The sequence below is a fragment of the Dendrobium catenatum genome, unplaced genomic scaffold (genome assembly GCF_001605985.2).
Source record: "Dendrobium catenatum unplaced genomic scaffold, ASM160598v2 fragScaff_scaffold_993, whole genome shotgun sequence".
Classification (NCBI taxonomy): domain Eukaryota; kingdom Viridiplantae; phylum Streptophyta; class Magnoliopsida; order Asparagales; family Orchidaceae; genus Dendrobium; species Dendrobium catenatum.
This window is the reverse complement of record NW_021319455.1, coordinates 997,751-1,013,777: the sequence shown is the minus strand read 5'-3', so window position 1 is coordinate 1,013,777 and position 16,027 is coordinate 997,751. Positions and strand designations below refer to the sequence as shown.

Genomic DNA, 16,027 nt, shown 5'->3' with positions numbered 1-16,027 from the left:
TGAAAATGGAGTTATACAAGAAAACTAACTAATATGGTATGTTATGCTAACGGGCAAGGGCGGAACCCTATGTAACTTGGGGGGGCAATTGCCTCCTCTCAAAAAATAATTTTTTAACTTAAAGGAGGGTAAAAAATTCATTTTGCCCCTCCTAAAAAATTAATTTTGCCCCCTAAAAAGCTTTTTTGCCCCTACTTGTCATTGCTTGATTCATCTCAATCATCCATTGCATTTTTTGCTTTATCTTCTCCCAATGTATCCATATTCTCTATTTTTTAATTACTATGACAATAGGTAGTAATGAAGGCTCATTTTTTTATGCAATAACTTTATGTTAGAAATAACTTTTGAAAGTGAGTTAATTAGTGCACAAAAAATCTCTAGGATTTGATTAAGAATATCAATTATATATATTTGTTTCATGTTCTTGCAATATTTTTTTTTTAATTTTTTTATGGCTGAAAATATGGTGATGATTTTGATAGACATTTAGTTTGCATTTTGGAAGCTAAAAAAAAAAAATTAGATCAAATATAAAGCTAAAAAATTTTAAAACAACCTTTCATAATATTATATATAATATTTTTAATATTTAATTATTTAATTTTTTTTATTTAATTATTTTTATATTAAAATTGACCCCCTCAAAATTGGAGCAGGTTCCGCCCCTGCTAACGAGTAAAAATTGATGACTTCTTATATGAAAGCAAAATAATATGTGATATGACACAAATTCCTGGAAACATGACTTACAAGATTGAGATTGATTCGTGTAGGATTAACATATATAATTAGATACACAAAAAATACTATAGGTGGTCAAATAGCATGTCTTGTTTGGATATGCATGTAACATGATAAATTATGTAAGTGGTGCGATATAATATGACATGCACATGATACATTATATAATTGATATAAGTATATGATAAGCTCGATACAAGGGCATACAATACACAAGAATTGCTTGATATACAATACACAAGAATTGCTTGATATATATATATAATGCTTGATATGATAGGTATATTGATAGATATGAGATGACACCACTAATGAAGTGAAGTATAATTTGTTGACATGTATAGATTTATATGTTGTACTTTATGTGAGTATATAAATGATAGAATCCACTGATCTTTTATATGACTATTGATCAATGAATCTAAAATATATTAAATTTAATGATTTATATTACTCATATGAAATGATATTATTCATATTGGTTGTTACATGCTCTTACAGATATGTGTTTATATTATATGGATTGAATAATAACATGCATATTATTTTATATTGCATGCATTACATTGATTGCAGTTGTATATTCTAATAACATACTGCGTTGTTAGCTCATCCAATAGTGATTTCCATATATTTTCAAGAAGGGATCAGTGTTAAGGCACTGTCCACGTCATCAGCTTCTTTGTACTTTCTTGCTTTCTCGGTTTATATATAACCCCTCATGTACTACACAATGAATAATAATAATACTTTCTCATTTTCCCTTTCTCTATGTCTGTCTCTGCTTTACAGTCTTCCTCATCTTGCCATGGGCAAGAATCTTCGTCTCCAAGATCTCCAGACATTCTCATGGTATCAGAGCAACATTGCTTCACGGCTCAGATCTAATTTCCATGGCTGAACAAGAGTCAGCAACCTCCCGCCGGATGACCTCGGACATCTCCGACTCCCTCGTGGAATTCGTCGTACCGCACTCCTCAAATTTTTGATCTCTAACACCAAGAACTTGGTGTCCACACAGCTAACAACAGACAATTATGCAATATGTATGCTGCAATTGCAACAACACTTTGAAGCAAACGGATTCGGAGATCATCTCACCGGAATCCCGGTATGTCCTCCGGAATCATCCAAGAAAGACCACAATCTGTGGAAACTGATTGTTCCACAGATTGACAGAAATCTGTTCTCTGCTCTCCTTTCCACACTATCCTCATCTGTGCTTCCCTACGTTCTTTCTCTTCAATCCGCCCATGAGGTTTGGATTACACTCGAGCAGTGACTCCAACCAACAAATCGCTCACAAGTCATACAACTTAAAAACAAATTACACAGCATTCAGAAGAAGGATCGCACCATACATCAATATCTTGATCAAATCAAGATTCTAGTGGACAACATTGCCGCCGCATGATCCAAGATCGACACTGAGGATGTAATACTATACATCCTAAATGGACTCCCTACCGAGTACAACCCCTTCAAAACGGCGATAAGGACAACTTTAAGTCCTATCAGTCTCGACACTCTATACTCCTGTGCAGTGAGGAGATCAATCTCCAGCACGAACGTCTCCAAGAAGGCAAGACTCAATCAGATGCAGCGGCATTTCTTTCCACCAGGAACAACCGTGGTCGCTCCACTCGTTACCGTGGACGGAACTTCAGCTCAAGAAACCGCCCACAACAGACATGCCAAACTCCTCAAGAACTCCCTCCAATCGGCTCACATGTCAAATATGTGGCGAACAAGGCCACGAGGCGCTCAATTGCTGGCACATATGCAATCTACAGTATGCAAATCCCTCAAACCAGCGGGCCTTGGCCGTCCAACAACAATTTTCCTCCACCGGCGATTGGATACTGGACTCAGGAGCGTCATCTCATCTCACCTCGAACGTCTCCAATCTTCAAAACTCCACACCGTACAATAGACAAGATTCGGTATCAATCGCAAACGGTAACAACCTACCATTCAAAACTCAGGTCAAGGAATCCTACCTCTACCTGACTCATATCGTAAGCTGAAACTTCGCAACATTCTTCACTTTCCTTCTCTCTCTCACAATTTGTTATCTGTTGCCAAGCTTACATCTGACAATAATATTTCAGTTTCGTTTAATGCTAACGGTTTTGAATTTAAGGATCGTCGGGACAATCGAATGCTTCTCCGGGGACCTCAACACCATGGGCTGTATCACATTAAGCTTCCCACCAAAGGTCATCCTACCGTGCTCCAGGCTTCTTGCAACGCTCGTGCTCGGTGGCATGCCCGTTTAGGACATCCCCACTCTCGATTTATGAGCTCTCTGGCCAAGCAAATACCGGATTTAGTCGGATCTTACTCTTCTTTAGATACTTATGGTTCTTGTAATGTTTCAAAGAGTCACAAATTGCCTTTCTTACATAGTTCTTCTGTGTGTAATAAACCATTCCAGCTTATTCACTCAAACCTATGGGGTTCGGCTCCGATAGCTTCGATGAATGGTTTCTTTTACTATGCTATTTTCATTGATGAATTCACAAAATTTTCGTGGTTATATTTGCTCACATCCAAGAATGAAACATTCACTAAATTTAAACAACTCCACAACCTAATTAAAAACAAATTTGGCTCTAGCATTCAAACTTTCAGGTCGAACAGCGGCGGAGAGTTCAACAGTATAGAATTTCGGCATTATCTGATTAACAACGGCATCACTCACCAAGTGAGCTGGCCTCACACATCAGAACAAAATGGTACAGCCGAACGCAAACACCGCCATCTCCGGGAGACAACTCGAGCACTTCTTCACGCTGTGGCTCTCCCTCTAAATCTCTGGGTGGACGTTGTTTCCACGGCAAACTACTTAATAAACCGGCTACCTTCTCCCACTATATCCAACCAAACTCCGTACTACCGACTGTACGGGAAAGAAGCCTCATATGTTCATCTTCGAACATTTGGCTGCCTATGTTTCCTGTGGACCAAGCCGTAAGCAACCAACAAGCTCTCCTCCCGCTCCACCGAGTGCGTCCTCATAGGCTACTCCTCTCAACATAAGGGATATCGATGCCTGCATATACCGTCCAAACATGTATACATGTCCTGGCATGTCAAATTTGTTGAACATCAATTCCCATTCATGTCGGTCACCGCAAACATGCCCAAAGTCACGGCTCCAAGCACAGACAATCCTCTGCTTCTTGTGCCCATATCCCAACTCACACAAACCCTTACACATGTAACTACCGCAAGCTGCATACCGCAAGGCTCTATCTCACCAATTCAAAAGGTCTCACCTCAGCAATACACAACATCAACCAACTCTCCCGCTCACATCAGTCATCAGCCCATTCCGGGTCACCCCATGCTCACACGGCTACGGGCCGGTATTCACAAACCAAAACCAATCTTCGATCTATCCGATGTACCAATAGCCAACTCCACCCCAACGTCATACAAGCAGGCATCCCAACACGAACACTGGCGCTCCGCCATGTCAGCTGAATTTTATGCTCTCCAACAAAACGGCACATGGTCGCTTGTTCCTCGTCCAACCGACAAACCCATCTTGGGCTGCAAATGGACCTTCAAGAACAAGCTACATCCCAACGGTCAAATAGCAGGGCACAAGGCACGACTGGTCGCACAAGGCTTCTCGCAAGAATTCGGCGTCAACTACACCGAAACCTTCAGCCCGGTCGCCAAAATGGTGACTATCCGCATTCTTCTCACCATAGCTCTGCACAATCAATGGTCATTCATTCAACTTGATGTCGCTAATGCATTCCTCCACAGAGACCTGTCGGATGAAATCTACATGAAACAACCGGCCGGGTCGTCGACTCACAACATCCGCAGCACATATGCAAACTACACAAATCCATCTACGGGCTCAAGCAATCGCCGCGCCAATGGTTTCAGAAATTCACTACCTTCCTCCAATCTCACGGGTTCCAATTCAGTAAAGCGGACCCTTCTTTGCTTCTCTATAATAAAAAAAAAACATTCAAATTTTTATCCTTATATACGTTGACGACATTCTCGTTGCAGGAAATGATAACACCAAGATAGCATTCATTTTGCAGCAGCTACATTCTATTTTTCGCCTAAAACAACTAGGTGAAGTTTCACTGTTCTTAGGAATACAGGTGAATAAAACAAAACAGGGGTACTTCCTCCACCAAGCTCACTACGCCCGTGATCTCCTGACTCATGCTGGATTTCTGGATTGCAAGCCAGCCGCTACACCCATGGGCATAAAGCGCAAGGAACCAATTGACGATCAGTTGTTCCCGAATCCGTCGCACTATCGCAAACTCGCAGGCTCTCTTCAATATCTATCGATTACAAGACCGGACATAACCTTCGTAACAAATTCAATCTGTCAGCACATGCACAAGCCTCGTGTCACGGATTATCAGGACCTCAAGATACTCTTGCGATATATCAAAGGGACTCTAGAATTCGGTCTTCCTCTAGAATCTTGTGACCTACAGCTCATTACTTACGCGGACGCCGACTGGGCAGCTGACTCCTCCGACCGCAAGTCTATCTCAGGTCACTGCATGTTTCTAGGACCCAATTTGATATCATGGTCGGTAAAGAAACAGGTTACGGTGGCCAAATCCTCTACCGAAGTAGAATATCATTCGTTATCATCCGCAACATCCGAGATCCTCTGGCTTCGCCGACTTCTCTCCGAGTTCCAAGTATCTCAGACACAACCCACAACCCTCAATTGTGACAACACGTCGGCAATTTCCTTAGCTCATAATTTCATCTTCCATGCAAGAACAAAGCATATAGAAATAGACTACCACTTCATTAGCGGCCATATCAAGCAAGGTGAAATCAACATACAACACATCAGCTCGGTGGACAACATAGCCGATGTTCTAACCAAACCACTATCCGTTAATCAGTTCACCACATTAAGATCCAAATTAACCATTCATTCACAAAATGCTTAATTTGAGGCGGGCTGTTAAGGCAATATCCACGTCATTGGCTTCTTTGTACTTTCTTGCTTTTTGGGTTTATATATAACACCTCATGTACTACACAATGAATAATAATAATACTTTCTCATTTTCCCTTTCTCTCTGTCTATCTCTGCTTTATCGTCTTCCTCATCTTGCCATTGGCAAGAATCTTCGTCTCCAAGATCTCCAGACGTTCTCAACCAGGAGTTAGTAGAGCGAGGTAGATCAAGATTCATGATTTATTTTATTTTCTATATTTTAGTTTTTGTTTTTTTTTTAAATTAGTAGTTTAGAGAGAAAAAATGATGTAATGATTGTTCTCTTGACTATTATAAATTGAATTTTAATAAATGGATGTAAAAAAAATTTTTTTTTTTTTTGGGACAGGGAGTATCAGCCTTCGGCCACTAATCTCCCCGGTCGACCTAGCGGACAACCCACCCCATACTCATCCGGGCCAACTCTTAAGGCTTTGCACGAATTGTCATGGGATTCGAACTCGGGACCTGGCCTATGGCCAGCCAGCTCTTCACCACCAAGACAACCCGTGGTGGGTATGTAAAAATATTTTGATGTATATGATTTATAGTTGTATATGTTGTACTTATTGATATTAATGAATTATTAGAAGATTCGGTAGATTAATCAAAAGATGAAATAAATGATTCTTCCCAATTTAGGTTTAGGTGCGTCACATGGATAAAGCTTTGAAATTTCATGATTCAATTTAACTGGAGTAAACTACTAACCAGCCCAATATATATGATTATTGAAGTACAAATAGTATATTTTACTATTCAGCTTGTATGACAATACAAAAATATGACAAATTTATCCTTACCCAACACATAATATTAAATAAACCATGTAGTGGAGGTTATATCTATAAACAAATCAAAATCTTATCGATGATTATTAAGTTTCGTTCTCATTAGTTTTTTTTTTTTTTTTTGAAAAGTATATATTGCTAGAGAAATACATCACTTTAATGGGATTTTTTGCTAATTATCATTCGACGAATTATGAAAAAAAAATCATATCATATCTAAATTGTAATTTGTTAAGATAAATTAAGGGGAAAGTTCAAAATCTTCTCAAAAAGTAGGAAACAATAAAACTATAAAAAAACAGGAGGGAAATTGCAAGCCGGTAACGATTGTAATTATGAATTTATCAGGGTTTCAGGAACGAAATAGCCATCGATAACGGGACCCACGGCAGGCACGCTTTCGCTGGCTAGACATTGATTATTTAAGCCAGGCCTTGGCTTGGCACGGCAACTTCGTTACTGATTCACGTAAATGCGTGGTTATTTTAAAGAGTAACGCTACACTCTCTAAAAAATATTCAGATAAAAGGAAATTGAGCTTTTATTATTTAAATGGATAATCAAAATAGTAACAGAATTTTCGATATTTTATTGGGAATATTAATTAGTTGACCAAAAAAAATTCATAGACCATGAAGAATAAGTTTGATGAGACATAAATCTCGATGCATATTTAAATTAGAAACATTTAAAAGTTTATTAGAAACATCAAAGCTCTGATTTTAACTTATTTGTATTAGAACAAAATGAATAGATCCAACATCAAAAGTGGTATGATTCGTATCCAAATAAATCCAGTGAAGCATAATTGAAAACTTTAGGAAATTAAATGGATGATCAAACAATTTTCAAATCTTTTATGCTTATGGTAAAATTTAACTTCTCGACAAGATGAATCCATTGAACTCAAAATCATCTACTTCTAACATCATTAAGGCACGTGAATTCTTAAAAAATGATTAATAATTAAGATACTCAATATGAGGTGTTTAAGAGAGTATTCTATATTTATCCTATATTAGGAGGCATACTACTCTAAGAAAATGTATAAATAGGCATGCACACACTACTTGTACGGCACATGAAAATAATTTATGTTTGGATATTATAATTAAATTTTATCATGATAAATTAAAATTTTAAAATTTGTTCTAAGATTAATGCAAGTAAAATAAGTTGAAAGTATTAGCACAACATAGAAGGGCTTTATGACTGTTACATATATATTTACATCTATACCTTTGTTTAGTCTATTTAAGTCTTAGTCTGTAACAGTATTGTGAGATAATTACATTCTTCTCCTTCTCTTGTCTTCCTTGGCTTTTCCCGTTTATCCTTTCCTCTCCTCTTCCTAATTCTTTCATGGTATCAGAGCCATAAAGGAAGTTCAAGATTACATGGATTATTTACCTCTACTACCCGACGGCTTATCATGGTTCGGAAACTGTCTCCACCGCAAACGGTAACTCCCTTCCCATCAACAACGCCGATCAAGGTCTTCTTCCTTTGCCGGACACCGCTCGTAAGTTAAAACTCAACAATCTCTTACACGTTCCCACACTCACTCACAACCTTCTATCTGTCTCGAAACTTACTTCCGATAATTACGTTTCTATTTCTTTCGACGCTAACGGTTTTGTCATAAAGGACTCACGGGATCACAGTCCACTGCTTCATGGCCATCTCAGTAATGTTCTTTACCACCTCAGCACTGCCCAGGCCAACAAGAACTCAGCTCTCACGGTTACCACCAACGCCTCGTGCAACTGGCATTCTCGCCTCGGCCACCCGAACAAAGACACCCACAATACTCTTTCTCGTTTATTTCCCGAAATTAACAATGTACATCGTTCTTTCATTTGCAATTCTTGTAATCAGGCCAAGAGCCACAAGTTAGTCTTTAATAAAAGAGTCACCGTTACCACGGCACCCTTCGAGCTTCTGCACACTGACGTCTGGGGACCGGCACCTCACCCGTCCATAGATGGTCATCGATAATACATCATATTTATCGATGACTACACCAGATTCTCATGGCTCTATCTACTTCACACTAAGAACGAAGCTCTAACTGCATTCAAGAATTTCCATAATCTCGTAAGAACATAACACAATAAAACTCCCAAAATCCTCCGCTCAGATGGCGGAGGTGAATTCACCAGCCAAGCTTTCCGCCACTTCCTTTCAAGAAAACGGAATCATACATCATCTTACCTGTCCACACACGCCATAACAAAATGGCATCGCCGAACACAAACATCGTCTCCTTCTGGACCTAACTCGTGCTCTTTTAAATGAATCTGGTCTCCCACCCAAGTTCTGGTCTTCGGCGCTTTCCACCGCACATTACCTAATTAATAAACTTCCGTCCAAATCCATCTCTAATCAAATCCCGCACCAACGTCTCACCAGTACCTTGCCGTCCTATACGCACCTTCGAACTTACGGATGCTTATGCTATCCGTGGTTGAAGCCCTACTCCACTGACAAACTTGCCCCAAGATCTCATCCTTGTGTTTTTCTCGGCTACTCGCATCAGCAAAAAGGCTACTTATGTCACAACTTAACCACTGGCCACACTTATACCTCAAGACACGTGGTTTTCTACGAACAAAACTTTCCATTCAAACATCACTCAATCTCAAAACTCACAGACCAACAGGACATTACCCCTCACATACCACCCCTTCTCCTAACACCATCCTCCACCATCACTCACCCACCTACAACACACACCCTGCCATCACATAATTCTACCACCGATTCCTTTACTCACAACACACAACAATGTAACTCCCACACATCGCACCCGACACCCGAAATTCCCAGCCATTCTCCATAACACATTCACACGACGGCACCAAACATCATATTCAAACTCGCCTCAAATCAGGTATCTGCAAACTAAAGCCGGTGTTCAACCTTCTCGCTCAGATCACTCCGCAAACCACACCAACCACTTACCTTCAGGCGCTCAAATCCGAACAGTGGCGGGCAGCAATGAAGGCCGAATTCGATGCACTTCAACAGCAATCCACCTGGACGCTCGTTCCTCCTCCATCAGGCAAGCCGGTACTCGGTTGCAAATGGACATACAAGATCAATCTCCTACCCAACGGGCAACTAGACCGCTATAAAGCTCAACTCGTCTCCCTCGGCTATGATCAGAAATTCTGTAAAAACTACAATGAGATCTTCAGCCTGGTTGCGAAGATGCCTACAATCCGATTGCTGCTCACGCTCTCCCTCAACCGAGACTGGCCCGTGTACCAACTTGACATAGCCAACGCCTTTCTAGATGGAGATCTACCAGATGACATCTACATGTGCCAACCCCCTGGCTTCACCGATCAAAATCAACCTCAAGCGGTATGCAAACTCCATAAATCCCTCTACGGCCTAAAGCAAGCACCGCGACAATGGTTTCAAAAGCTAACAAGCTTCCTGCAACAACTCGGATTCGGGTTTAGTCGTTTTGATCCCTCACTTTTGATTTTTCATCAAAACGGTGTTCATATATACATACTCATTTATGTAGATGACTTCTTGGTAACAGGTAATGATGAAGCAGCCATTCGCCGACTTCTCACACAACTTCAAAAGCAATTCGCACTCAAGCAGCTAGGAAACATCTCCCTCTTCCTCGGAATCCAGGTGCCCCATACTAAACAAAGTTTCTTTCTATCTCAAGAACACTACGCTACCAAAATTCTTAACGACGCAGGGTACAAGGACTGCAAAGCAGCCCCAACTCCGGTCACTCGCGTCACCAAACTGAAGACACCAAACCTACAACTACATCCGGACCCGTCCCTATACCGTCGCATCGCTGGATCACTTCAATACATATCTATCACAAGACCAGACATCGCCTTTGCAACAAACCGTGTCTGCCAACACATGCAATCGCCAACTGAACAAGACTTCAAAGAACTCAAGCGCCTACTACGCTACATCAAAGGCACTCTCTCCTACGGCTTGCCTATCACAACCGGCTCACTGGAACTCAGATCTTATTCCGACGCGGACTGGGCATCAAATACAACTGACCAAAAGTCGGTATCAGGTTTCTGTACATTCATCGGCCCCCAACCTCATCTCTTGGACGGTCAAAAAGCAAGCAACCGTTGCCAAATCATCCACCGAAGCCGAGTACCGGTCTCTCTCTGCTGCCGCATCAGACGTAATATGGCTCAGAAGACTTGCAGCCGAACTCAATCTCACGCAACAATCGCCGACCACCATACATTGCGACAACACCTCGGTCATGGCCATAGCCAAAAATCAAGTGTTTCATGCAAGAACGAAGCATATCGAGATCGACTACCACTTCATCCGTCAGCAAATCACCTCCGGCAACATCAAACTCGAGCACATCTCCTCCAAAGACCAAATAGCGGATATTCTCACTAAACCTTTTTCGATATCCCGTTTCATGGAATTGCGCACCAAATTAACCACTCGGTCAAACGACTGCCTAATTTGAGGGAGGATATTAGCACAACATAGAAGGGCTTTATGACCGTTACATATATATTTACATCTATACCTTTGTTTAGTCTATTTAAGTCTTAGTCCGTAACAGTATTGTGAGATAATAACATTCTTCTCCTTCTCTTGTCTTCCTTGACTTTTCCCGTTTATCCTTTCCTCTCCTCTTCCTAATTCTTTCAGAAAGAGACTTTTCTAATATGACTATCACAAAAAATCTACTATATAATAGAATTAATGATAAATAGATAATAATATTTTAATTACTTATATTGAGAAAGAAAATTTTTAATGCATTGATAAAAAAAATAATCATTTAATTTTTTGGAATATGAAGAATATGAGTTATAACATATTTTTTGGAATATGAGGAATATGAAGAATATGAGTTATAAATTGTAAATTTTTTGTATTTGATATTTTATCATTGTAAAATAAAAAAGTTTAAATAAAATATTTTTTAAAGCTATTAACATTGGTCTTAAGCATGAATGAAAAAAATGAGGGAACATCTTAAAAAACTAATTAGTTTCCCCACTAAAAAAAAAATTTTGACTTCGCCACTCGCTAAAATCAGTTGAGGGATTTATATATTTAGTAACTAAATTTTATTATTTACAAACATACCACTCAAAGTATTAAAATTAAATAAAAATAATGCAGATCCTCCTTTAGGGCATCTCTAACCGAATAATTTATTTTCCACTTAAAACTATAGTAATAATCATATCAAACAGTAATTCATCTCAAATCGAACTCCATTTCTAATACCCAAAAAGAATATTATGTATATAGTCTGTCTAATCTCCATTTCTAAAATCCATTTTTTTTACACAAAAATGTTTATGTGAATAATATGACGCTAATATTAGCATCTCACTGCTCAAAGATGAGATAAAACGCAAAAAACTTCATTTTGATTTTCCATTCGGATGGATGCTCACGAGTTAAGTCGGCGTTGTCGTCCCGCGGCCCGCCATCCTGCCATTCCGCAAACCCGTCGTTCCGCACTCTCCCGCGCCCCTGCAATCCTTCAATACTACAATCAGATCGGGTTCGGATTCAAGAAAATGACCCGTTTTTAAAAACGGGTCGGGTTCAAGCCGGGTCAACTTTTGTCATATAGTTCTGAGTTAAACCCGAACTCGACCCGTGACCCGATTCTAAAACTTTCGAGTCGAACCCGGAACTGACCCAGGTTCAAACAGGTCGATCCTAACCCGACCCGGATAGGTAAACGGGTCGAAAATGCCAACCCGGACCCGACCTGGAGGGTTGACCCTACCCGACTCGGGAAGGCTTGCTGGCAACCTCGCGGGCATGGACGTGCAGGCTACCGGGTGCGGAAGCGAGCGGCGGGCATGGTCGCGCGGTGGATGTGCGTGGGCAGGGTTCGCGAGGCGGGCGAGGTCGTGGGAAGGGGGCAGCCGCACAAGCGCGTGGGCAGCAGCGGTCAGTCGAGCGGACGGGCTGGCAGCTGTGGGAGCGGCGGGCAGTCGCGCAGGCAGCCGTTGGATCGGATTTTCGTGTCGTGTCAAATATTGACACCCCTAGATTCAATCAAGCCATCAAGGCTTCTTTTTTTGTGTCCAACAAGATCCGTCGCAACTTCTTCTCCATTGCTAGCGTTTTGTTAACAAAGAGTTAATGGTAAACTTTAAATGTTAAATGCAAAATCTTAATATTACAGTGGACTCTGCCCACAATTTTCATAAAAGAATTAATAGAAAACTAAGCATCGAAACAAAGTCAAAATAACGACAAGCCGGCCGCGGCCGTCGGGCAAACGACTCCTTCCAAAATATAAATTATACATATCCGTCAGACCTCATGCCCACTTTAATCCACCACACGCCACGTGTCACCCTGACCTCGCATCCACCACGTGGCAATCGCAACAGCCCGGTGCGAACGATCACCACGCGCGCTGCACTGAACGCGCTCGCTTTCAGGTGCCTTTCTCGATCTCCAACTCAGCCAGGGGCATTTGCAGAAATTTAAATATTATTTTAAAAATCGATCTCAGCCACCGGGCCTGCGTCGAACGGGCAAGCCGGATAGTTAAAAAAAAAACCAGGTCAAACGGAAAGCCGGCGGACACCAAATGCGCCGCCCGTCCTCGGACCTTGCATAAATAGGAACAGCAACCACTTGGCAGCCTCGCACTGTTCTCTGCTTCGAGCCTCCGATCCCCCACTTTCATCTTCAAGAGATTTTTGCCCTGAACTGGGTGATGGCGTGGCCACAGTTCATGTCTTCGTCGTTTCCCTCTTCGGCCAATACGGAACACAGTTTGAAACCCTCGATTTACTTCCTCAATGCAGCCGCCGATCTGCCGGCGAACAACGGGTTCCGATCGGGGGGCGTAGAAGAACATCTTCTTCGAAATCTGTGCGAAGGAGAGGCCGCCGGAAATTGTACGGAGGTTTCTGGTGGGGATGAATCGGCGTTCAGGGAGGTGACTTTGGAGGATTACTTGACTAAAGCTAGAGTAGTGAGAACAGAGGATTTGAAGACAGCGGCGGCTGCGAGTGATCGAATTGGGCAAGAGGAGTTGGAGGAAACGGGGAATCAGATGGTGGGGATTGCGGGTGGAGGAGCGGAGAGAGGAAGGGGGAGGAAGAGGTCGGCCGTAGATTCGGTGGATAGAGCGGCATTGCAGAGGCAGAAGAGGATGATTAAGAACAGGGAGTCGGCGGCGAGGTCTAGGGAAAGAAAGCAGGTCTGTAACCCTAATTCTATTTTCATAAATCGATATATATTTCTTCAAGGAGTTTACATTCTAGAGTTACGATTTAAGGAATTGCTTCTGAGATGAATAATTTTAGGAAATTCTTGTACTCTGTTACAGCAATACACGAATCAACTGGAGCAGACAGTGTTCAAGCTGGAGGAGGAGAATGCTATCCTTCTCAAGGAACGGGTATCTCTCTCTCTCTCTCTCTCTCTCTCTCTCTCTCTCTCTCTCTCATAACAGTTTATTATCGTATTAGCAATTAATTATGAAAAACTAAAGATATAAAATATCTAATCATTGAGCATTTAATAAAATCTAATATCATTCTTCATTCCATCAAACACCCATCGTTGTTTAGCTTGGTTGGTGGGCGAGTGCGATTAGAAACTCAGCCCGTGCTCGATTCCCCTCGAGCAGCAGCGCCACATAAGTGGAGGCCAATCAAGCTTTCTAGGGTAGGTGTCTCTTCTAGGTCATCTTAAGATTAGTCATGCCGCCAAACCCACTTTCGGGAGTGATAGCAGATGGATATCCTGTTTAGGGTGGGTGTCTCTTCTAGGTCATCTGAGAATTAGTCATGCCGCCAAACCCACTTTCGCATGTGACAGCAGATGAATACCCCGTTCCAAAAATAAAAAATTCTTTCAAACTTATTAGCTGAAACAGAATATTATTGTAATATTATTTTCTTGTGGTTGCAGGAAGATCTTCTAAACTGGAGGTTTCAACAGGTAAATATTCAACCCTGGATTGATTTTATTAACAATATTTTTGTTTTTAACTGATAAATTGGAAGATTGCCATACCAGCCAACTTAATGGGAAAATTGGGAAGGAACTCACCCAAATTTTGTGAGAATGGACTCCATAAAATGATAAGGGTCATATACTCATATTATTATATTTAAATAATATAAAATTTCGTGATTTTGATTTATAGATAATATAAGAAAATCAAAATATTCGCCATAAAGAAATGAATAATAAGGATATAGAATTGGTTTTATTTGAATTTTATGGTGATATAATTTTAATCAGCTAATTAAATTAATGTCACAATAATTAATATAAAAAAGTTTTAGCTCATGCAAGAATTTATACAATAATTTTAATAATATGCAACTATTTGTTTTACTCAAATGTAGAACAAATAATAAGTGATTATCATGAAAGTTTCACATTATTGGATGGACACTTAATTAGGTCCTTTTTAGGACAACTTTCTTACTACGTACTTTATCTTTCAAGTTGAAACCACAATTATGTTTCTATATCGTTACTTTCAAGAAATTTCTATGCGGAAACCATTTTTTACAACAGTTAAAAAAAATATTTTTCTCACAACAGTTTCACAATCATTTTTATAAAAAATTGCATTCGTGCGTCCCAAACAAACTATTGATTTATGACATTACGTGTTGTTTAAAGAATTTATTCAGATATAATAATGATTGATGTGAAAGTTTCTCATTTAAAGAGGAGAATCTTATGATCCTCATTATGAGAGATTATTACGTGTAAATACCAGACATAGAGAATCATTCAATTTTGTCCTTGTGAACTGTACAACCAGATGGTTCTGTGTATCCGGTCTCCGCACATAATAATTTCACCCACATTAGCGAAGAAACCGGATGGTGCCGTAGCGGCGATTTGAGCATGATGCCCATTAATACTTCTCGTCGTATGCAGATCTCTCTGCATGCTGAGACATATGGCCGTCTAAAATGAAAGGATCTAATAGTTTCCTTCAAAATATTCCCCATAAAAGATAAAACGATAGTAATTAACAAAACAGATAGTTTTCTAAGGCATTGACCACTTTTGCAGCTTATCATTTCGTTAATTAACTATTATATATATATTTTATCTGCAGCTTGTGGAAAATGTGATCCCGGTCGCTGAGCGGGAGAAATCAACGAGGGCTCTGTTGAGAACTAATTCCTTCCCATAACAAAGGCTGGCGCAGCAGCAAATGCATTAGAAACCGAATTGGCAAGTGCGAAATCACTTTTTTAGCCATGGAATCGTATAGAAAATAGTTAACGGAAGAACCCGCTTAAGAATTAGCAACGAAAAGAGAAAACCCTAAACGGTCACCGTAAGCAAATTGGCTTTGGAAAGTAACGTTGTAGTCAGATTTGGTGATTTCTTATGTTCCTACGTTACATTAGTTTAATAAAGCGATTTTTTTTTTTTCCTTCTTCTTCTTAGATCATATTGTTTGCTTTTTGTACTATGCTTAGTAAATTTAATTAGT

The 16,027-nt window shown here is 40.3% G+C and overlaps 1 protein-coding gene across 1 annotated transcript; it reads left to right on the top strand.

The window, feature by feature from the left end:
* Positions 1 to 13,102: 13,102 nt before the first annotated feature.
* Positions 13,103 to 15,942, top strand: LOC110100055 (bZIP transcription factor 12-like). Its single transcript, XM_020827441.2, has 4 exons — positions 13,103 to 13,753; positions 13,883 to 13,954; positions 14,470 to 14,499; positions 15,644 to 15,942. Exons 1-4 carry the CDS (start codon positions 13,265 to 13,267, stop codon positions 15,719 to 15,721), a joined length of 669 nt encoding a protein of 222 aa, XP_020683100.1. The 5' UTR covers positions 13,103 to 13,264; the 3' UTR covers positions 15,722 to 15,942.
* The last annotated feature ends 85 nt before the right edge of the window (positions 15,943 to 16,027 follow it).